At 46.0% G+C, this 23,835-nt stretch overlaps 1 protein-coding gene across 1 annotated transcript in view; it reads right to left on the bottom strand.

The window, feature by feature from the left end:
* The window catches only part of CUL9 (cullin 9), a 39,667-nt gene that overhangs the window by 944 nt on the left and 14,888 nt on the right, over positions 1-23,835 (bottom strand). The window contains exons 3-31 of the mRNA XM_044675323.1: positions 22,421-22,638; positions 21,174-21,426; positions 20,935-21,040; positions 20,502-20,729; positions 20,055-20,145; positions 19,739-19,910; positions 19,223-19,328; positions 18,831-18,926; positions 17,875-18,050; positions 17,490-17,623; positions 16,825-17,004; positions 16,385-16,494; positions 16,123-16,305; positions 15,833-15,993; positions 15,475-15,712; positions 14,576-14,744; positions 13,134-13,279; positions 12,716-12,845; positions 12,340-12,539; positions 11,668-11,918; positions 10,753-11,098; positions 3,615-3,755; positions 3,286-3,450; positions 2,812-2,975; positions 2,251-2,344; positions 1,741-1,815; positions 1,489-1,599; positions 946-1,063; positions 631-764 (exon numbers count right to left, since the gene is read on the bottom strand). Coding sequence (XP_044531258.1) covers positions 631-764; positions 946-1,063; positions 1,489-1,599; positions 1,741-1,815; positions 2,251-2,344; positions 2,812-2,975; positions 3,286-3,450; positions 3,615-3,755; positions 10,753-11,098; positions 11,668-11,918; positions 12,340-12,539; positions 12,716-12,845; positions 13,134-13,279; positions 14,576-14,744; positions 15,475-15,712; positions 15,833-15,993; positions 16,123-16,305; positions 16,385-16,494; positions 16,825-17,004; positions 17,490-17,623; positions 17,875-18,050; positions 18,831-18,926; positions 19,223-19,328; positions 19,739-19,910; positions 20,055-20,145; positions 20,502-20,729; positions 20,935-21,040; positions 21,174-21,426; positions 22,421-22,638 — 4,696 coding nt within the window. The remainder of the gene's footprint in view (positions 1-630; positions 765-945; positions 1,064-1,488; positions 1,600-1,740; positions 1,816-2,250; positions 2,345-2,811; positions 2,976-3,285; positions 3,451-3,614; positions 3,756-10,752; positions 11,099-11,667; positions 11,919-12,339; positions 12,540-12,715; positions 12,846-13,133; positions 13,280-14,575; positions 14,745-15,474; positions 15,713-15,832; positions 15,994-16,122; positions 16,306-16,384; positions 16,495-16,824; positions 17,005-17,489; positions 17,624-17,874; positions 18,051-18,830; positions 18,927-19,222; positions 19,329-19,738; positions 19,911-20,054; positions 20,146-20,501; positions 20,730-20,934; positions 21,041-21,173; positions 21,427-22,420; positions 22,639-23,835) is intronic.

The following is a 23,835-nucleotide window of genomic DNA, read 5'->3' as shown; positions in this document are numbered from 1 at the left end:
GTTCTACCACTATGTACTGATTCTAAGGTAGAAGAGCAATAAGGGCTAGCCAATGGGGAGTAAATGATCATAGGACTAGAGAGTGTCAGGACAGATTTGAAGCCCAGATCTCCCATCTCTGGGAGCAGCTCTTTGCCCCCAGGCTTCTTTTTTTCAAAGGGTTTAGGCTAAGGATAACATGTAGTCCTGTGAGATGGGATATATAAAGGGGCCATATATATAGGTTACCTAGGATGCTCTTCTCTGCTTGAATCTCACTCATCCCTTCAAGATCAGCTCTAATCATCAAACCTCTGTCCACGAAACTTTGCTCAGTTATCCAAAACCGCCTAGAGATCTTCTTTCCTTTCTCATGTACTCAGAACCAACTCTTTATTCAATGCTTTGGTGGCAAGGTAAAGTGGTGCAGAATTTCTCTTAATGTGTGACAATGAGGAACAATCTTCCCACTAAACTGCAAGCCTTCCTAAGAGGCAAGAAAAGCCTCCTCTTGTATGCTAATGTTCTACAATGATTCTTGAATAGAAGAAAGGCTCAAATATTTGGCTGAAAGTATTAGAAAGGAGGAAGGGGGGGCACACACATATATGCATAGGGGAAGCTGGGACAGGTTCAGGGAGGGGTATGCACCTGTGTGGAGTGTTGCAGGATGGCCAATAATCTCTCCTGAATACGCCGAAGGAGCTCTAGGCCTGTGCTGAGGTGCTCTGCTTTGAAGAGTTTTAGGGAGGCCGCCAGGTCCTGGCACTGCAGTAGGGTCTCCTCTGCAGGGATGGTTTAGCACAGAAGTCTTTATTCCCTGTGGCAGGGTGGTTGTGGGCAGGGGGAAGGCTCTCCACTGAACAAGGAAGGAAGTGAGGGCAAAGGAAGAAGGGTGTCCTCTCTATGGGAATACATCTAGAGGGGAAGAAGGGAGGTTACTATGCTAGGAGTGGGGGGTCTCACCCAGAAGGATCTGCAGAGCATTGGTGTGCAGCTCCAAGTTCTCTGTCTGTTGTTCCACCACATCCATGCGCTCCGTGTCCTGGTTGTAGTAGCTGTATACACAGGCATAGGCCAGGACCTGGGTGGGGGGGAAGAGAGAGGGGGATCACAGAGCCCCCTCATTGCAGCTCAGATTGCCTCCCTTCTTTGTGCCTGTATCTCCTATGGAGGAAGGCTTCACTGGCCTCCTCTTCTCCCTTTCCCACTTCTATTTAGAAAATAGGAAGGAAGGGGGCACCTGGGTAGCTCAGTGGATTGAGAGCCAGGCCTAGAAACGGGAGGTCCTAGGATCAAATTTGGCCTCAGACACTTCCTAGCTGTGTGACCCTGGGCAAGTCACCCCATTGCCTAGACCTTACCACTCTTCTGTCTTGGAACCAATACACAGTATTGATTCCAAGATGGAAAGTAAGGGTTTAAAAAAAAAAAAAAGAAAGAAAACAGGAAGGAAGTCAGACCCACCAGACCACCAGACCGTAGCCTCTCCCCAATACCCCATCCAACCTTTCTGGCCTGCTCTAGTCCCCGGCAGGCATCAATGAGGAAGGTAAGGGGCTGAGGTGGGGGCATCTCGGAGATGGCAGACACACAGCTCCGTAGATTCAGTGTAAATTCCTGCCCAGAGAAACCTTCATTAGCCTTGGCACATGCAGGCTGAAACTTCATTCTCCACACTTACACAGTGCAGGGCCCAGTCTGTGGCCCTCCCAATTGAGGCACAGGCTTCCTGCCTACTCCTCAGGCCTTCTCTCTCACCTGGGCCTGGTGATGGAAAGTACATCTCTCATTGTAATCCTGAAACCGCTTCTCCTGTCTGGCAGCTTTGCTTACCTGAGTAGAGGAATAAGAAACGGGAAAGGCTAGGGTGGGAGCAGGGGTCATTGACTAAGAACTCCCTCTGTCTTTGGCCCTTTCTATAACACCCCCAACACCCCGCCCCCAGCCGAGTCTGAAGTGTTATGAATGTATGCTAGGAGCCAGGCCCCTCTCCCTGGAGATGGGGGACAGAGTCATACCAGTTTAGGGGATCCCATGGATACACTTCACCTCTGAATAGACTTATCATGTCCTTTCTAAGTCTTTCTCCCTTTTTCCCTATCCTACTTCCACCAGCCTCTCTGAGAGGGATAATGGAAAAGGGCAAACAATGCTCTGGAACACAAAGCCTGAATGAGCTCTGATCCAAGAGGCATATCCTGGCCCTCCTGGGAGCTTCAACTTCCCTAACCCTCCACCCTCAGATCCCACGTCCTCCATTCCTCTCACCATGGCTGAGCAGTTGTAATAGTCCTTGTGTGTTGGCTTCCAAGGCTTGAGACAGCGCCAGCAAAAGCCATGATTACATTTGGCACATGTCATGCTGTTGGGGAGACCAGAGATCAGAGCCCCCTTAAAGGATCAGCTTATTCCCAGCAATACCAAGGGCTCTCTGGCATTGTCCCTTGCTAATCCTTCCTGAAGGATGCAGGGAATCTTGATTCCATTAAACTAATTAGGACATAAAACTCGAGATCTGACATGAGCAGCACCCCTATTCTGGTTGTGCCCAGTGCTTTACCCCAACCAATCCATGGATTACCTCCTCCCACTCTTCTCCTATGCCTTAGAAATTAAACAATCTGATCACTAGACCTCTTCCAACATATATCTTCTCTGTCTAGTTCTGATCACCCCAACTGCAACTGAAAAACACCCTCTCTTTCAAATCCTCTTGTTTACCCTAGCCAGGAAAAGTTTAAGGGGGTTAGGGCTAAGGGCTGACTCTTTGGGCCAGGGATTCCTCTCCCATCTCTTTGCTCTATCTGTCCCCTCCTCCCCTTGACTTACTGTAGACACCCCTCATTCTTCTCTATAGGAGCTTGGCAGCTGGGACAGCGCTTGGAGATGAGTTTGGCCAGGTGCTTGCTTTGAGCCTCCACACTCATGCCCTCATAGTAGCCACCGTCATCTACCCATTGGGACATGTGGCTACAGCTGGCAGGGTAGTGAGCCTGAGTTGGGCAGAGGGGTAGAGAGGGTAAGAGGCCCCAAATTCATCAGGCTGGAGGAGTGAGCTCCACTGGTGGAGGAAGGGGGCAGGGTGGGGTGGGGGGAATGTCAAGGGAAAGATAGGGCAGACTTTGGAGAGGAAGGAGGATGATCATAGCTCATTTTGGCAAAAGAATGGGGCAGGAGGGGATGACACAGAAATAATATTGTGTACACATGCATGCCTGCTCAAGAGCACACATGAATATGTATGGTCTCTGCACAAGTATGTGTGAGAGAAACATGTATGTGTGTAGGGACAGGGGTGCCCACCTCAGGGAAATTACAATTGAAGCAGGAGGCCCAGCCACACTTGGAGCAGGCAGCCCCACAGCCCAAGCCCTGGCGGCACAGGATACGATCACAGCCCTGAGGGTTGGTGCACCAGGTCATGTTGGAACAGCTTTCCACATACCCCCGCAGAAGGGCCTTCTCATACTGTGACAGACATACCAAATTAGGAATTAGGAGATGACTCTCCTTGAGACTTTCCAAAAATCCCAGAATTTTATCCCTCCTACCCCATGCCCAGGGCCTGCCCCTCAAGTTTCTGAGTCAGAGGAGCTGGGGGGGGTGAGGTGGGGAGAGGAAGGATTAAATACCTTGGCAATGACTTCAGGGGAGGAGACAATGGCACGAATGAAGGCACTGGTAGGCTGAGCAGGGCAATCAGCAATAGGGCATGTGCAGTTCAATACAAGGTTCTGTTCAATTCGTGTTGTCAAGTACTCATTCCAGCAAGACTAGAGGAAGACAGGATTGGGTGGTCAGAACTAAGGATCCCTTACCATCCTAAAGATAAACATCTAGGTCTGTAGTGGCAAACCTATGGCATCCATGCCAGAGGGGGCAATCAGAGTCTGCTCTGTGGGCACACATGCTGTTGCCCCAGCACAGAGTTTGTTACTAGAAAGTCAGAGGGATGCAGGGATGGGCTGCTCCCCTCCCTCCTCCATGTGTACATGAGGACATTTCTCACATCACCCACCCTCCTAAAAGGTTTGCCATCACTCATCTAGGTTATACCACAGAAGTGAACTATGCTAGAAGGTGTAATGCAAGGCCAGACCCAATCTTCTTGGCACCAGCTGGACTTCGACCCTAAAGATTAGTCTGAAGTGTTCTTTTTGTGGTGACAAAAATGGAGAGACTCTCCATCATTTGGGGAACAGATGAACAAACTGGTATATGGCTGCAATGGAATACTGTTGTGCCATTAGGCAAGACAAACAGGATGAATTCAGAAAAACCTGGAAAGACTTATATGAACTGATGCAAAGTGAAGTGAGCAGAACCAGGAGAACAATATATACAGTAACAGAAATATTATACAATGATCAACTGTGAAGGACTAAACCATTATCAGCAAAGCAAGTTCCCAAGATATCCATAAGGAACCCACAGTGAAAAATGCTATCCACAGTCAAAGAAGCAACTATAGGAGTGTGATTGCAGATCAAAGCAGATTATCTTCTATTTATCTTCTTCATAAGTTTTTTATTGCATGTTTGATATGTGTCTTGTCATGGCATGAGCAATATGGAAATATGTACTGTATGAAAGCACTAGTATAACCTATATCAGACTATTTACCACCTCAGGAAGGGAGGAAGAAAATCTGAATCCTAAAATGTCAGAAAATAATTGTCAAAAGCTGTTTCTACATGTAACTAAAAAAAAAAAAAAAAGATTAATCTGAAGTGATTTGGATCTTGGTACAGAGCAAATCAGATATGGGACTTGGAACTAGATATGGAACTCTGGAAGTTACTCAATCTATGTCTTAATTTCCTTCTCCTTGAAATTGGAATACTTAGATGCCCTATATCACAGGGTTATTTTGAGGAAAATGCATTGTAAAGCTTCAAATCCTAAATTAGTGCAAGTTATTATTATCATCTTCCTAGGAATGGCCCAAACCTAAACCTCTGGAAACAGGAAAGCAATGGTCTATAAATGCCTATATAGATGAATGTAGGCCTTACTGTTCTTCTGCCTTGGAATCAATACTTAGTATTGATTCTAAGACAGAAGGTTGAGAGAGAGTAAGAGCATGCATCAATTCTAAGCAAGAGTCAAAGAAAGTAAAAGGTAGAGGTTTAAGGTTATACAGCTGCCTTCCAAATCTTTAACTTTACCCAAACCTCTCTTCTAAGCCCAATCTAACTCTACTTCCAGTCCTCTGTTGGACTACAAATTCAACATCTGAAATGAATTGGCAAAACCAACATCCTTTCACTGCAGAAGCTGTGGGTGTTGTATGTAGTTGATGTTGTCGGACACGGTCAGTGTGTTGGCTGGTCTTGATGATCTGCTTTTTTAAAAAATCTTACTATCAGGGAAGCCTTACTGGCAACAGGAAAGGGAGGAATATATTCAGAAATGGGCATGATATTCTAAGGGTTTTATGGAAAAGAACGCTACCCACATTCAGAGGAAGAACTAACAAGAGTGGAAACAGAAGAAAAACAACTGCTTGAACACATGGGTTGAGGCAGACATGATTGGGGATGTAGACTCGAAAATACCACACCAATGCAACTATCAACAATTTGGAAATAGGTCTTGATCAATGACACATGTTAAAACCAGTGGAAATAAGCATCAGCTATGGGGGGGGTTGTGGGGGAAGCTCAGGGGGTGAAGGGGAAAGAGCAAGAATTATGTAACCATGTTAACTTTTCTAAAAAATAAATATTAATAAATATTAAAAAAAAAAGAAATGGGCATGATAAAAAAGCAAAAGGCAATAATAACATTAAAAAAAATCTCCAAGGGGGCAGCTGGGTAGCTCAGTGGATTGAAAGCCAGGCCTAGAGACGGGAGGTCCTAGGTTCAAATCTGGCCTCAGACACTTCCCAGCCATATGACCCTGGGCAAGTCACTTGACCCACATTGCCTAGCCCTTGCTACTCTTCTACCTTGGATCCAATACACGGTATTGACTCCAAAACAGAAGGTAAGGGTTTAAAAAAAATTAAAAAAATAAAAATAAAAAACAACCTCCCCTATTAAAATAAGCTTTCCTTTTTCTGCCAATGATATATCATCCTTTCAGTCATTGGGGCTCCAAAGACCTCAGCAATCACTGACTTTTCCTTTTCCACTGTGCATTTCCAGTCAATCTGTTCTTCTCTCAGACTCTTTCTGATTCACTGTTTTCTTTTTCTCTTTACAATTACCAACATAGTTCAGACCTCCAGCATCTCCCACCTGATCCTCATCTCATCTACCCCATTTCTCTTCAATCCATCCTGCACAAGGCTGCCAGGTTAATCATTCTAAGTGACTATTTTAACCATCTCATTCTCCAGCTCAAAAATGTACAATGATTCACTATTACATAGAGAATAAAGGTCAAGTTTCTTGGTTTATCGGTTAGGCATCAACTTTAGCTCCCATTACTCCCCTATAAGAATCTTCTCTGCCAGAACATGTCTTTGTTGTTGTTCATTCTTGCCTGACTACTCATGACCCTATAAACCATAGCATGACAGGGTCTTCTACACTATCTTCCAAAATGCTTCAATGACATTCTCTATTCATTTTATCCTCTGCCATCCCCTTCCCCTTTGCCTTCAATCTTTTCGATATAAGCAAAGTCATTAATTTTACATTTTGCAAAGTTCTCTCTCTTGCTTTCCCACATATCTGATAGGTATACTAATCTATGTTCACCTCATTTATATTTATATTTAAGTCATTTACCCATTTTGAATTTATTTTGGTATAGGGTGAAAGATGTTGATCTAAACCTAATCTCTCCCATGCTGTTTTCCAATTTTCTCAGCAGTTTATGTCAAATAGTGGGTTTTTGTCCCAAAAGCTTGGATCTCTGGGTTTATCATTCACTATCTTGCTGAGGACATTTACCCCAAGTCTATTCCACTGATCCTCCTTTCTGTCTCTTAGCCAGTACTATATTGTTAGATGACCACTGCTTTATAGTACAGTTTAAGATCTAGTACTGCTAGGCCTCCATCCTTTGTATTTTTTCCATTAGTTCCCTTGTTATTCTTGGTCTTTTGTTCTTCCAGATGAACTTTGTTATAATTTTCTCTAGTTCTATAAAAAAGTTTTTTGGTAGTTTGATAGGTATGGCCCTGATTAAGTAGATTAATTTGGGTAGGATTGTCACTTTTATCATATTAGTTCATCCTACCCAAGAGCAGTTAATATGCTTCCAATTGCTTAGATCTAGTTTTAATTGTGTGAAAAGTGTTTTGTAGTTATGGTCATGTAATTCCTGTGTTTGTTTTGGCAGATAGATTCCTAAATATTTTATATTGTCTACAGTGATTTTAAATGGAGTTTCTCTAACTCCTGCTGCTGAGTTTTGTTGGAAATATATAAAAATGCTGATGATTTATGTGGGTTTATTTTGTACCCTGCAACTTTGCTAAAGTTAATTATTTCTACTAGACTTTTAGTTGATTTTCTGGAGTTCTTTAAGTATACCATCATATCATCTGCAAAAAGTGATAATTTAGTCTCCTGTCTGTTTTAATCCCTTCAATTTCTTTTTCTTCTCTAATTGCCACTGCTAGCATTTCTAGTACAATATTAATTAAAAGAGGTGATAATGGGCATCCTTGCTTCACTCCTAATCTTATTGGGAAGGCTTTTAATTTGTCCCCATTGCAGATGATACTTGCTGATGGTCTTAAATATGTACTGTTTGTTATTTTGAGGAATGGCCCTTCTATTCCTATACTTTTTGGTGTTTTCAATAGGAATGGGGGTTGTATTTTGTCAAAGGCTTTTTCTGCATCTATTGAGATAATCATGTGATTTCTATTGGTTTGAGTATTGATATGTGGATGATTTTCCTAATATTAAACCATCCTTGCATTCTAGGTATAGATCCCACCTAATCACAGTGAATAAACTTCATGATCACTTGATCTTTTTGCTAGTATTCTATTTAAGATTTTTGCATCTATATTCGTTAGGGAGATTGGTCTGCAGTTTTCTTTCTTGGTTTTTGGTCTGCCTGGCTTTGGTATCAGTACCATATTCGTTTCATAAAAGAAATTTGGTAGGACTCCTTCTTTGCTTATTTTATCAAATAGTTTGTATAGTATTGGAGTTAGTTATTCTTTAAATGTTTGATAGAATTCACTTGTGAATCCATCTGACCCTAGGGATTTTTTCTTAGGAAGTTCCTTGATGGCTTGTTCAATTTCTTTTTCTGAGATGGGACTGTTTAAGAATTCTATTTCCTCTTTTGTTAATCTGGGCAATTTATATTTTTGTAAATATTCACCCATTTCACCTAGATTGTCATATTTATTGCCATACAAATGAGCAAAGTACTTCTTAATAATTGCCTTAATTTCCTCTTCATTAAAGGTGAGATTGCCCCTTTCATTTTTGATGCTATTAATTTGATTTTCTTCTTTCTTGTTTTATTAGATTGACTAGTACTTTAGCTTTTTTATTTGTTTCTTCAAAGTACCAGCTCCTAGTCCTATATAGTTCTTTTACTTTCAATTTGATTAATTTCTCCTTTAATTTTTAGGATTTCCAATTTAGTTTTTATCTGGGGATTTTTAATTTGTTCTTTTTCCAATTTTTTAAGTTGCAAGCCCAATTCATTGATCTCCACCCTCTCTATTATGCTGGCATAGGCCCTTAGTGATATAAATTTTCCCCGAATACTGCTTTGGCTGTCATTGTCTTCAATCTTGCCCAACATTAGGATCTTTTCCAATGAGTCTCATTATGTGGCCAAAGTAATTAAGCTTCAACTTCAGTATTTGACTTTTCCAGTGAAGAGGCTAAATTAATTTCTTAAATACTGACTGATTTGATCTCTTTGCTGTCCAAGGGATTCTCAAGTCTTCTCCAGTACCACAATGGGAGAGCATCGATTCTATGGTGCTTGGCTTTCCTTATAGTCCAACCCTCACAGCCATCCACTGCTACTGGAAAAAACCATACTTTTACTATATGGACCTCTGTCAGCAACATGATGTCTCTACTTTTTAGTATATTATCCAGATTTGCTATTGCTTTGCTTCCAAGGAATAAGTATCTTTTAATTTTGGCTGCAGTCACCTCTACAATGATCTTTGAGCCCAAAAATATAAAATCTGACACTGCTTCCATTTCTTCTTCCTCTATTTGTCAGGAAATGATGGAACCAGTTGCCAGGATTTTAGTTTTGTGAGCATGTCTACTGATATAATCTTAACTTGTCCTCAACTCTTAACCTTGGCTTGTGCTATTTTTCTTGTGTGGAATGTCTGCTACCCCAGAGATGTCAAACACACAGAAAAAGCATGCCTACTTAGAAAACCTCAAATTAACATTATCTATTTCTTTTGTATTTTTATTAATACTTCCCAATTGCAATTTTTTTTATTTTTAAAAAACCCTTACCTTCCATCTTAGAATCAATACTGTGTATTGGTTCTAAGGCAGAAGAGTGGTAAGGGCTAGGCAATGGAGGTTAAGTGACTTGCCCAGGGTCACACACAGAAGTGTCTGAGGTTAGACTTGAACCCAGGACCTCCCATCTCTGGGTCTGGCTCTCAATCCACTGAGCCACTTAATTCCCCCCCACCCCAATTACATTTAATGTGGTTCAGGCTCCCCTCAGGAGTTTTTTCATGACCTTTGGGCAACCCTGAGTTGAACACTTCTGTGCTGCCTGCCCTAGTTCTCAGGGCCTAGCCACTGGTACTCACAGTGTTATCTCCCACTTCTAAACTCTGGAAGCATTTCTGCCATTTATTCAACCACTTAGCAAATAGTACTTTGAAGTGTTATTGAATCTGTTATTTGTGTATGTTTCATCTTCCTGTCTAGACTCTAAATTCCAGGAAGTGGGGACTATTTCCCTTTGGGCTTAAGGCTCATGGTCCCTAGCACAGTGTGGTGGCTTGGTAAAGGTTTGTTGACAGATTGAGCAGGGCCTACATTTCCCACTGGTGCCTCGTGCAGAGTACTATGCACATACCAACACCGCATTTATACAAAGCTTGTTTTGTTTTTTTGCACACCTCTGTAACATTTTTTGTGGTTGTTCAGTCACATCTTACTTTTTGTGACCCAGTGGTTTTGGTGAAGACACTGGAATAGTTTGCCATTTCCTTCTCTAGTGGATTAAGGCAAACAGAGATTAAATGATTTGTCCTGGGTCACACAGCTAGTAAGCAGGACCAGATTTGAACTCAGGCCTTCCTGACTCTGGGCCCAACACTATCCACTGAGTCACCTACCTGCCCCTAAAGTGTTTTTTCTCACACACAACCCTGTAATAATTCAGTTATTATCACCATTTCACAGGTGATGAGATTGAGACAAAAATGAGTGTAGGGATTTGTCCAGAGTCACTTAGTTATTCAATACTGAAGTTAGGATCAGAACTGAGATATTCTGAAACAGGACTAAAACACTCTTTCTACCAGGTCATTTGGCCTTACACAGTAGCTACTCAATAATTGTAGAATGAGACAATGAAGTGAGAGATGGAAAAGGAAAAACATTCAGCAGAGAAAATAGGAATCCACAAGGAAATGAGATCATGTTGTGAGAGATGAAAAACTAAGGATGGAAAGTAAGTCCTAACTGGGACACACAGGAATGTGAACTGAGGCAGATGAAAGTCTAGCTTAGGTAAAAAAAATTAAGGGAAGGGGATCAAAGAAAGAGGGAGTCACACAAGGAAGAGAAATAGAACTCGTTAGGTGGGTGGGAAGAAGAAATGTAGTTAAGAGATAGGGGATTCCTCACCTTGCAGCAGTAGTGCATGCAGCAGAGGGCAGGTGGCTGGTCTTCAGGGCTCAGGGGGCTGACACAGACAGGGCACTGGGTGGGGAGTGGTGGTGGTGCCTGGGCCAGAGGCACCCGAAGGCCTGAGGCCAGCAGCAAGGGCTCTGGATCCTCGCTATAGCTCTGCAGCAGCTGGTCGGCCCCCCATCGAGTGTGGGCCAGCAAATGCAGCGCAACATCTGGTTCCAAGCTCAGGGTCTCTTGTACCTGGTTCACTGTCTGTTCCATTAGGCCTTCCACCTCATTGGGGCTCATGGTTCGGCCTGCAGGTAGCTGCAAGGATGCCAGGGCAGCCACCTCTTTGGGTCTAGTTGGGAATGGGGTACAGGATAGCCATTAGAGACCCTGACCTATCATACATTCAACTTAGTCAAGCCTAACCCACCAATCAAGATTAGCAAAGGGACAGATCTATGACTATGGACAAGTGCACTATTTTGGTAAAATTAATCTTATTCTTAAAAGCATTAAGGGAACATGCTAATTAAGGAAAAGCTGTAGCAATTCTAAGAACTGAACATTACCTGCCAATTTGTCTTTTGTGCAAACATGAGCTTTCCTGTTTTACAGTCGCTTATAGTGTGGTAGGTACAATAAAGGTGCTTCTGCTGAATGGAGTTGTATTTTCAAACAGATATGCTTACAGTGAAAAATGTTCAATAAGGGAATAAGGCAAACAGAAGCTCTCTGAGGGCATAGACTGCTATCTTTGCAACCTTGGTATCTTGGAGCAAAATGCCTATTCAACTGAACACTCAGCCTGATGAGGGTGCAGAGCAGGTGGGAGGTGGAACTTAAGTCCCCAACAGCAAGCTCTCGCAGCTTATTCCAAGTCAGACAGAAAGCAAAGAACTAGGGTAGGTCCTCTAGACCCACCTGAGCTGTGAAGTCACAGCACTCCGAGTGCCACAGAAAGGGACATTGGCCTGACCACGCTGGGGATCTGCAGGCTCTGGGGCTGCATATGCCAAGACTTGGGGCCGGTCTTCCTGCCTTCGAACATAGCCCTGGCCCAGGAGATGGAGGATGCAAGAAAGGACATCGGCGCTGCTGCAGCCAGCCTCCCCACTCATGTTGCTGCCCAAACCCTTGGGGCTAGATGGGCCCTTCTGCCAGGCCTCCAGGACCTAGGGGCACACACATAGGTCATTGTCACCCAACCCCATCCTCTCTCTGGTTTCCACAGAATAACAATAACTAGGCTTTGCATGTTATCCTCATCTGATCTTCATAACTATCCCTATGAGATAGGTGCTATTATCTCTGTTTAACAGATGAAGAAATTGAGGCTGAGGTTAAAGGCCTCTCCAGTACTATAAAACCTATAAATGTCTGTGGCAGGAGCTGAACTTAGTTCTCCCTGACTCCAGTTCCAGCATGTTTTCCACTTTGTCACCTGTCAGAATATAGCCCATGAGATCTGGAAGCCCAGCAGGGCATTCTGAAGCCTCTTCACGTTGGAGCTGGGTATACAGATGTCACTTCCCAATACTATTCTCCAGGGAGTCCCCCGCTTCATCCCCTTCCACAGGGCCCCTTCCCCCATACCAGACAGACAAGCTGGTCAATGTGCAGGCCTTTCTCCCCATGGGCTTTGAGGATTCGGACAAGGAGGCAGCTCAGGAGGTTCCTCTTCCTCTCCAGGGTCCGGCACTCATCCTCTTCCACACTCAGGTATGTCTGGGGGGGGAGCAGCCACAAGGCCTCCCCCCCAGGCTCCTTCTCTACCTCCCGAAGCCGCAGCACACCTGAGACACCACCCCCACCCCCAATGCCCTCAGAAACATGGCCATGGGACAAGACATAGCTCCTCTAAGGGGAGGGTGTGGTGCAAAAGCTTCAATCCCTCCCTTCTCCCTTTCCCTCCCCTACCCTGTCCTGCCCTTCCCCAGGGCAGAGGGCTAGCACAGCATCCATTACCTACCTCCAGAAGGGAAACCCTGACCCTCATGAAGGCTCAGGGGGCCAAGCCCTGAGGTGAGAGGCTGAAGGGCTTGATTCAGTAGCTCTGACGAGATGTCTGAGCTCTGCAGCAGAGTATCCAAAGCCACCTCCTAATGAAGAGAAACACCAAATTAGAGTTATAAAGTATTCCTTCCCACCCTGGCAAGTGGCTGGGCCTGAAGAATGTCAAAGGACTTGTTGGGAATGTTGGAAGGAAGCCTGGGTGTTTCTTGAAAGAAATCACTTGGTACAGATGCAGAAATAGGGCTCTTCAGATGGGCATAAAGCAGAAGACCAAAAAAAAGGATGGGGGCACACAGGACAGAGAAGAAAGATCAAAAGTGGGAACAATCAGGGAGATGAGGAAAGACAGGATGGGGTCGAGAGAACTAGACTACCTCCATCTTGTTGAAGTGCAAAAGAAGCCACATCTGCAAAGTGGAGACATGCAGTGTCTGTGTCCCAAAGAGCAACTCTGCCCGGCCCAACCATGACCACTGTAGCCGACGACGAGGTCCCAGTTCTAGGACTGGTCGATTTTGACCTGGGGGTTGGAGAGAAGAACTGTCTTCAGTGGCCTATGCCTCAAGTCTTTTCTACATCTGTCTTCCAATGCATATTTAGTGAGTCCTTCCTATGTGTCTCAGGCTGTGCTTGGTGCTATGGAGAACATGAGACTAGTAAGACATGAAATCCGATTCTCAAAGGTTACAAAGTTAGAGAGACAAGGACCATGAGATTACAAGGTCACTGAGGGCAAGCAATGTGACTTCATTACACTTGTAGCTTCCCTCATGGGAGTGGAAATTATCTATGGGCAAGAGCAAGGCCAATATTTTTGGAATCTCACTGTCTAAATATTATGGTCCATTGGACATCCTGAGTCTTCCCTGTACATGTGAACTTAAATGACTACAGAACAGTAGCCTACTTCATAGAGTGGAATTCCCTAGCATTAAATATGAGAATTTTCAAAAATAATATCCCATTGCTCTACTAAACCCTGTGGATTTTGCCCTGGATAGCTGCCACTGCTGCTACCCCTCTCTTGGGCCAGAGGATGATCTCTCAACAGGTACCACATTTTCCCTAATCTCTTGACTTCCTCTTCCCAAGGCTGAGAGAATAACTCAGCCCAGTGAAGAAGTTCAAGAAACAAAGTACAATGGGATAAGTATAAGATGGTGGAATACAAGGTTTTGAGGCAGGAAATCTGTATTGTAGTAAAGGTGCTGCCACTATGTGATCTTGGGTAAGTCACCACCAGCTGGCTCAGCTGGCTCACCTATAATGTGAGAAGGATGAACTGGATCATCTCTAATGTACCTTCCAATTTTAATATATTTTGATAAAAGATATATCAGACTACTCACTGCCTTGTAATGAAATGAACAGAGTACAGGGTGGGAGGGGGGAACAAGCAGGAGGGAAAGGAGGAAATATGAATTCTAAAACGTCAGAAAACAATTGTCAAAAATCATTTTTAAATATAACTGAAAAAAAATTAGAAAAAAATAGTCTATGTCTGATGAAAAAGGAAAAGGACTGTGGGTACAATATGTCTTCAGCATCATTTATGCCCCCTGGTGGTCACGGCTATCCATCCCTTACCTCCACAGAACTCCCACTAAGTAAGGATTAAAGTGTAAGCCAGCCGGTAAGAGTTTAGAGGGCTGCCTTATTTCAATGCACCCACACACCAAAGCTTCCATTTGTTATATCTTCCTATACAAACTCTCTTCCATAGTGCTTTCTCAGGCAGCCCTCCTATCTGCTTAGTCTTTATTCCTTTTTATGCCCCCCAACCTCAGACTCCCAGCTGCCCACCCCGTCATCTTACTCTGACTGTAGAAGTTGGAAAATCTGCTGAGGCTGGTGCTGAGAGCTGGGGGGAGGTACTTGTTGGGCTCATAGAGATAGCAGAGGGGGGACACAGGCCAGCAGCGAGGAGACAGGACCAGCACGGACACCTCAGGGGCCCGCTCTTCAGGCGGGAGTTGCTCCACCGGCTGTGGGGGCAGATGGCTCTCAGGGACTCCCTCCTTCGAGTCAGTCTGACTCAACGAATACTTAGTAAAATCCTGCTTTGTGCCAGGCCCTGGGCTGGGTGCTCTGGGGAACACCAACACGGATCCCACATGTCCTTCTTCTACCCAGGGAGGGGCGCTCTTGTCCTCCCACCCCTAAGTCTCCTATCCTCTCTTTACCCACCCCCTGGGACCTCTGCTCTCTCTCTCCCCCTACCTTCTCCCCTCACCTCTTCCTGAGTCTGGACCAGCAACCTCTCTTTCTCTCCTCCCCTCCTCCTGAGAGTGGGTCACTGGCCCCTGCCTCTTTTTTCTTTTCTTAAAAACCCTTCCCTTCTGCCTTAGAACTGAAACCAAGTGGGCCAGCTGGCTGGCTCAGTGGATTGAGAGCCAGGCCCAGAGTTTGGAGGTCCTGGGTTCCAATCTGGCCTCAGACACTTCCTAGCTGTGTGGCCCTGGGCATGTCACTTTAACCCCCATTGCCTAGCCCTTACTGCTCTTCTGTCTGGTAACCAGTACAGAAGAGAAGAGCTTTAAAAAAAAAAGAGTTGCTATGAAGCCATCAGTTCAGCTAGGCACTGGAAGTTAAGTGACTTGCCCAGGGTCACACAGCTGAGAAGCCTCTGAGGTCCCATTTGAGCCCAGGCCTTCCTGGCTCTCTATTCCCTGAGCCACCCCCCTGGCCCTGGCCCCTGCCTCCCAGAGGCCTCACCTCCTCCTGGGGACGGGCCTCCAGGCTGTGCTCCTCATCCTCCTCCTGTTCCAGGAGCTGCTGGTCAATCTGCTCAAGCTGGAAAAGGTGGAACTGGTGCTGCAGCTCCTGGGATGTGCTCAGGCTGCTCAACATCTGCTGGGGCAGGCGGTTGGGGAAGCAGAGCCCGATCTGCTCTAGCACGGCTCGCTCCAGCCAGCTCGGACCCAGGCTCAGGAGGCGGTCAGCCAGGTAGTACCTGTGGCACAGACAGCTCAGGCCTTCCTGAGGATGGCCTCGGTGCCAGCCTCCTCTTGGGGCCCCGGGGGGCTCCCTTCCCTCGAGTCTGGGAGGCCCCCCTCAAAGGCCCCACACTCACTGGTAAAAGTGCTCAAAGGTGGTGGCCAGCTCCAGGCCAGAGAGGACCATCATGGGCTCCAGGCTCCGCTGCAGCTGGCCCAGCACCTCTTCCCCCTTTGGGCCACCCACTCGGCTCTTCTGGATCTGCTGGTCGATGTGACGGGCAAACTGTTCACTCACCTGGACACGGGAATGGAAGGGAGATGAGTGAAAAGGGGACACGTGGGGAGAAGAGACAGAAGGGGCTCCTGGGGAGGACCCGGGCACCCGGAGGTGCCCATCTGAGCAGGAAGGGCACAGAGGACTCACGTGGGCAGCAGTGAGGAAGGAGAGCTGCAGCAGAGCCCCAGAAAAGCCCTGGCGCAGGGCCAGCGTGAAGGCTGCCCGCGGCCCAAAGAGTTCTGCCCCGGCGCTCTGGAGTCGCTCGTAGGTGTCACAGTATCTGGGCACGAGGTCCGGGGCTTGCCAGGCTGCGGTCAGAAACCTGCTCACCTGAGGGTGAGAGGCAGGAGCGTGAGGGGCAGCCCTACCCCACGGGCCTCTCCCACACCCCGCCAGTCCCCCTGCCCACCTGCTCTTGCACCACACCCCTCCAACACTGGGTGATCCCCCTCAGGCTGCCTCCAGGAGGGCCCAGGCCAGCCCCTGAGTTCAGCTCCCGAATCTTACTGTTCTTGCCATCTGTGGAGACAGATTCAGGAGGAAGAGAAAACCTTAGATTCCGGGTCCTGAAGCCAAAGACAGGGTTTGGAGCCCCCCACACCAGGCCCCTCACGTGCCAGGAGGAAGGCTGAGAACAAAGGACACCTTCCCTGCCTGCCCAGCTGACAAGAAGGCTCCATGATGGCTCAGGGACTTGCAAGAACAGAGCAAATGGAGGCGCAGGGAGACACGGGGAAAGGAGAGCGCTGTGCTGAGCTAGCGCTGCTGGTGGAAGGAGGGGAATGGATTTTTTTCCTGACAGTCCCCATCTACAGACTTTTTGTCCAGGACCCATTCCCTGAGACTCACTAGGCCGGGTGGGAGGCTCAGGAGGAGGTCCTGGGGGAGGCTCCACGTGTACCAGCAGGTGGCTGAGGCGACGCACCCGGGAGGCAAATGAATCTGCTCGGCCTTGTGGGCAACGGGCCTTCTCTCTATGCTCCAGGTACTGGCCCAGCAGCCAGGCCAACGGGCTCACCCCACTGCCATCTGAGGAGGGAACACAGCTCGGGAAGACACGGCCCGAAGGGAGCAAGCCGCAGGCAAAGGGCAGGGAAAAGTGAAGAAAGGATGGCCTGGCTGGGGAGGCAGACACTGAGGAATTGCTAGTGGGGGTGGTTCTTCAGAGAAAGTTAGTGCGAGTTACGGGAGAAAACATGGAAAAAGAAGTTGTGCCGCCGCCATAGTTACCAGGAGCGGTTCTGGGGGGTGACGTTTGGGGCTCTTAGTTAACCTGGGCCAGTTGTTGAGGGAAAGCTATTCTAGCAGAGCTTATGGAATGATGACCAGGGAGTAATTGGTAGGGAAAGTTCAGGGTTCCTGGGGGCACTTGGGCAGGGAGTGAGCTTATGGGACGGTGACCAGGGCCAGTTCCTAGGGAAGATGCTCTAGGATGGCCACCTGGAAAACTGCCAGGGCAGAACTTGTGGAAGTTGCTGGGGCAGTGTGTGGGGAAGAGGGGCTGGGATACTTACCAGGAGCAGTGATGCTCTGCACCAAGGGGCTGACCAAGGCCTCCCAGCAGGTCCTTCCTAGGGCCAGGGCAGCCTCGTCATCGGGGAGGAATCGATCTGCAAAACTCTGCTCATGGCGTAAAGCCCCGTTCAGTCTGGTGACAGGGTCAGGAGCTAGAGGCACGAGCCCCTGGCCCCAAGACTATCCCTCAATATGATACCCTGAATGTTCTCACGGCAAGAGCCCCCCATGGGTATCAGGAGGGTCTCTGCCCCAGAACTCTTCTATCCCCTTCCCGAATCCCCCGGTGACTCTCGCCCTATCCCTGACCTCTTCGCTCCTGCCTCGTTCCCCACCCCTCCAGCCACCCCGTGAGCCCGGGCCCCCTGATGCCCCTCTCCACACCTAGGGCAGAGTTGTAGCAGGCGCTTCCGGTCCCGAGCGATGTCCTGACTCCAGGCTTGGGCTCGGACGGTGTAGAAAAGGTGTGTGCGGCGACACAGCTGCTCCCGGAACAGCGGCCAGAATGTGGGTTTGGGGCCCAGCACCTCCACCCCTCGCACACGGGTGTCAATGCCACCCTGAAACATGTGGCTGTCATTGACTCTCTGCAATAGCCTGGCTCCCTCCCCAAACCTTCCTTCAGCCAAACTTTGGCATAATTATAGTGGTTGTGGAAAGCTGGGCCCAAAGTTCCACCAACCCAGAGTGTCTTATAACTGTCCTATCCAGAAACAACTCTTATTAGAATTTCAGACTCCTGGAGTTCTTCCCAACCAGGTCAAGTGAGAAGCCAAATTGAAGATCTGATATCCTTCATTCAAGTACTTCACATGCAAGGAACAACTCTCCTCCTGTCCCTTGGATCAAAGCTAGTATAATACTTAATGCTTCCCTAAGTTCTCTCTCTTATTCAAAAAACCCTTACATTCTGTCTTAGAACCAATACAAAGTATCAGTTCCAAGGCAGAAGAGGGCTAAGGGCTAGGCCAGTGATGGGCAAACTTTTTAAAGAGGGGGCCAAAGGAAAGGAAAAAAACTTTAGGCAGGCCAATATAATTTATTAAAAAATAACAATGATACATTTTACAAAATTCTTGTATTTTTTGCGATACTAAGCCCTATTAATGACTGAAATATTATGAAGGAGAAGGGCCACATTTGGCCTGTGGGTCATAGTTTGCCCATCACTGGGCTAAGCAATTGAGGTTATTAACTTGACCAGGTCAGACAATTAGAAATATCTGAGGCCAGATCTGAACTCATCTCTAGGCCTGATACTCTTTATCTATCTGCCCCTTCCCTAACCTCTTCAAGGAGGTTTTTTTTTTAATCTCTACAGACCCTACACTATGTTCTACCTGTTGGCATCGCTTGATACGGATCTGAAGGATGGGCCAGAAACGGGTCAGGTTCTCTAGAAGCATCACTCGGCTGGCAGAAGGCATCACGTTTACCTGAGGCAGGGGAAAGAGCTGCCATGTTCCTGATGATGCATAAAGGAGCTGTACTCTCTCCTTCTATCCCTTGGGACCACTGATCTCTTCTTCCCTTCACAAGGTCCAAGGGTCCTCAGGGCCCCACAATTCTATAATTTTAATTCTTAGCCCCACTATTTATTCCCTCCCTTGGGACAAAGGGCTAAATAAAGAGTTCCCTCTGGGTGAGGAGAAGCTCTCTCTGCCCAGGGTTCAGACCATGTATGATGATTAATTACTGGGAACAGAAGACAAATATATGGAGGAATTCTCACTGTGTTGAGCTCAGTGCTGACGGAACTGGCATTGTCTCCCCCCAGCACCACCACACGGGCTGGCATGTAGCTTGAGTCTTCACTGGCCACCAGCAGAGTCAGCTGTCTGGGGGGGAGGAACCCATCAGAGCCCATGCCCAAACGGTAACTCCCCTTTCAGAGTTCAGAGATTTCCTTCTCTCCTGTACCTGTTAGGCTCAGGGAGTCAAAAAATCAAAATATTTTAGAGCTGGAAGGGATTTTAAGAAACTAAGTTCCACCCACCCCAACTTTTACAGCTGAGGAAAGTGAGACCAACAGAAGTGAAGTGGTTTGCCCAAGGTCAACAAGGAATTAGCAGCAGAGCCAAGAGCAGCCTCAGTTAGCCTCAGAGCAAGTATGAGGCTCTTACATGATCCCTTCCATAAGGGCCCAGAGAGGTTCAGACATGGGCGCCCAATATGTGATAATCTATGTGTTATCCAGAACCCAGAGAGCATGTAAGCCCATGTTCTGTGCATGTCCATCCTTCCCCACCTGACAAGGACCCCCCGGTGCATGTGCAGTGTGATGTAGTGAGAGCCTGTGCTGCCATTGGATTCCCAGTAGGTCTTGGGGTTTCTGTCAGTCAGCTTGCTGGCCCCATGAGGATTAGATGACACCTCCACCTTCTCCCAACACTTGTCTTCCTTTACTTCCACACTGGATCCTGGGGCCAAACAGGAAGGAAAGAACCAATCACAGTCTGTTGAGGGAAGTACAAAGGAGAGCAAGGAAGGAGTGGTAACACCACTGGGCTAGGAGTTGGGGGGCAGCCACTGACCCTAGCCAGAGGTAGGTGAAGGACACTGACCCTGGCAGAGATGCCTGAGGAAGACGTCAAAGAAAGGGATGTTAATGGGTCGGTGAGTTCGTCTGTGTTCTTCGATCTGGCTAAGCACCATCTGTAGTAAGGCAACAGGGTTGGAATGGGTTTGTCACACAGAGTAATACAGAGAGCAGGAAGGAAATGGTGGGGACACAGAAACATATAATTAAAGGCAAAAAAGTCAAAGGACTAAGATTTTACTTTCTCCCTGCCCCAAAACCCTACAGACTATAGTATCACGCAGGAGTCTCCCCTAGTCATTATCCCAAATCAGATTCCTACGTCAGGTGTCCCCTCCCTCCTATCTAAAACCCACTGATTCACCTCCATTGCTGCTGTAGTCCTACATTTTCACCAAGTGCTTTTCCTCACCTCCCTCTCCCCAATCTGTTATTTCCTAGGCTCTATCCCTTCACTGCCCATGTTCCTGACCTGGATACACCCAGCCAGGATGCTCGTGGTAAGGTTACTGTAGAGCCGGGCATGCTTCTCACACTCGCTCACTAGGTCCCGGAGCTCAGGTCCCAGGAGCAGCTGTGCTGTGTGCTTGTCCAGGGCTTTGGTGAGGGCCTCTCGAGCTCCTAGGCGGCAGAGAACCACTGCGCAGTCTTTGTGTAATGTTGCCAAGCGATGCAAGAAGCGTATTAACTCCTGGACCACCTGGGATGGGGACCAGGGAAGGCAGAATAGAAAAGGCCCAGAACCAAGAGGTGGGCAAACCCAAATCCACAAAGTTTGAGTGGAGAGACAAAAAGATAGAAAAAGGAGAAAATGGGTCAGACCAAAAGAAAAAGCAACTCACAGTGTATATTTCCTACCTTGAATGCTATTCCCCACAGTCTCCCTCCCTACTGAGGAGTCATACCTCCCGGTCATTGCTTGGGGCATTCATGCAGGCCAGACATGGTTCCATGGCCTCATGCCAGGGGAGGAGGATGGCCTCAGGGAAATCCAGCAGCCTGATCAGGATTCTGATGGAAGTTGAAAGAGACCTTTTACTCCACCTGCATTGCTTCTACCTATTTCAGCATCCCTTGAACTCAGGTTCCATCCCTCCATGTCCAACATGCCTAATATTTCTCTTCCTCCCACTCATCTTCTCACCTCAAAACTGTCATATGCAGTGACTTGTTAGGCCCTGGGGTCTCCAGACTCTGTAGCAATAGCAGAAAGGGCTGGGGCTGATGTTGAAGCCTCTTCAGTACCTGGTTCACATCACCCTCCCAGGATCCCTCAGGGCAGATGCTTCGCTCCAGCTCTAAGAGTAGCTCCCCAGAGGGGCCAGCACTCCCCACCAGGCTCCGGAGTAATGGCTCCTCTGCTCCAGTCTGGGGCTCAGGGCAGGGTGTCTCTGCTACTATAACCCAAATACAGAGGAGAAAAGAGATTAAAAAAAAACAACACATGCACAACTGATGGTCTACCCTTATCAACCTAGAAAGATTTAGGAAATTCCTTCATTTTTCTGAGACCTTTTGTGATTTTTCTTTAACAACTACCAAAACAAACAAACAAAAAACAGAAAAATGTTTTTCTTCCTTTTTCCTTACCAGAAATTCTTTTCTTTTCTTTTTTTAAACTCTTACCTTCCATCTTAGAATCAGTATTGTGCTTTGGTACCAGGGCAGAAAAGTAGCAAAAGGGGTTAAGTGTCTTGTCCGGGATCTCACATTTAGGAAGTGTTGGGGGCCAGATTTGAACCTATGACCTTCTATCTCTAGGTCTGGCTCTCAAATCTAGAGAGCCACCTGGCAGCTTCCCAAAAATTATTTTCAAAGCAAGCCATGTCACACATATAATATTTTTATATCCCCAAATTAGGTGATTTCAAATCTGTAAAGGTAGTTTTAAAAATTTCACGCCTATTCCCAAATCAATCAAAAGGACTTATCCTTCACAAAGCTTCAAAATGTCCAAATTTTTCTTATTTCTAGCTATGTTCTTTTCCCACCTCTTGGGATTACTTCACCCTTCCCCACTCTCCCTGATGCTCATGAGGTCTAGATTCCCACACTAAGGGAAATCAAGAAGTTGTCTTATCCTTTCCCTACTTTCTGGCAGTACCATACCAGCCCAGAGAGATGAGAATATCTCCTATGTTCAAAACTCTCTTCAGAAGGGACTCCCTAGCCTTTTTCATTCCCTATTCTAAGGGCCCTGTAACCCAGACTCAGGAAACTCAGATCCAAACTGAGGACAAGTGAACCCTATTTTGCTTTTTAACTAGTATCCTACAGTGTTAATGCTGATAAAATAATGCCTCACTGCTCAGCTAGAAAGTAAGTCTTTGATTTCTTCTAAACTCCACAGCCAAATACTGCTCCCCAGCTCCTTATGGCCCACTGTGGTACCTGAATGCTCTGGACTGCCAGGAGGCCCATGCTCTGAAAGCTGGCTGAGCAGGGTGAGAATGAGGGTTCGGGTCGGGGGCATGGGATCTGGCCCACCACCGCAGTGACTATGCAGGGCCTCTTGTAGCTCTGGAGTTGCCAATTGTTCCCCGAGGGCCTGGTGGTTGCACATGAGCATGTTGAGAAGGAGCAGCCCATTGCTTACTGCTGAGGAACACCTAGATTGGAGATGAGGGGAGGAGGAGAGAGAGAGCAGAGAAGAGCAGGAAGGCAAGGAACAGAAGAGAAGGAAGAACATAGGATTTAGAACTGGAAGGGTCTTTAAAAGCATTTAATCTAACCTCATAATTTAAAAGATGAAGATATTGAGTCCCAGAGACTCATTTTAGTGACTTATCCAAGGCTAAACAGGTAGTAAAAGTTACTGAGCTAGGATATGAATTCAGGCCTTCTGACTCCAAATTCAGTTTTCATTCCATTACACTATCCTGTAGCTAAAGTAGGAAAGTGCTCCAATAACAGGATTCCAGATTCACTTATTTATTCATTAATTCAACAAACACTAACCAATAACATACAAATTGTACAGTTTCTGTAACCTCAGTTTTTTATTAGCTACAGAAGTGTATTTTGCCTGCTCAAGATTTGAGGTGATTTTTCAGAGTGATCCTTCTTTAATCTGTTTTTGCCATTTTTAAAACACTGAATAAATAAATTTGAAACATTTGATTAATAAAAAAGAAAAAGTGAAAACTGATTAGATTCCTTAAATATATGATCACTGAAGATAAAATGAAAAATACTTCCAAGTGATGTGGGGAAAGTATTACGTAAGGCATAAATAAATTGATATTTGAAAATTATGTAGGGAAAGATTAAGTGTTAGAAAATTAAAGAAATAATGAGAAAAATTTGATATGTATTTATACAAATGCAAAGTCCTTTGACAACAAAAAAAGTCAGGCAAATAGGTGTATAAATGGTTTCATTTGGTATTAAAATATATTATATTTTATATAAAATACATAAAATAATATAAATATATAGACATAGGTATTATAAATATAAATTTATATATATTATAAATATAATTTTATATAAATATAAAATATATTGTTTTAAATTAGTTTGTTACTGTGATGGAGCAGAGAAGCATCAAGAAGTAATAACTTAATTCTCATTTTAATAAAAGAGTAAACTCTTAAAAACAAACAAAACAAAAATCAAAAGCAAACAAACACTAATCAAGAACCATCTGTTTGCACAGCACCATGTTGATACTGAAGGAGATATAAAATGTAGCTAAGACTACCTCCAGGGACTGTTAGGATTAAAAATGATAAAGACTGATATGATAAGAGAAATTAGTAGTTTAATTAAGGCCATGCTGATAGGGATAAAATCATTAGACCACG

Source organism: Gracilinanus agilis, chromosome 4 (assembly GCF_016433145.1).
Source record: "Gracilinanus agilis isolate LMUSP501 chromosome 4, AgileGrace, whole genome shotgun sequence".
Taxonomy (NCBI): domain Eukaryota; kingdom Metazoa; phylum Chordata; class Mammalia; order Didelphimorphia; family Didelphidae; genus Gracilinanus; species Gracilinanus agilis.
The sequence above is the reverse complement of the archived record's forward strand: the minus strand, read 5'-3'. Positions and strand labels throughout refer to the sequence as shown.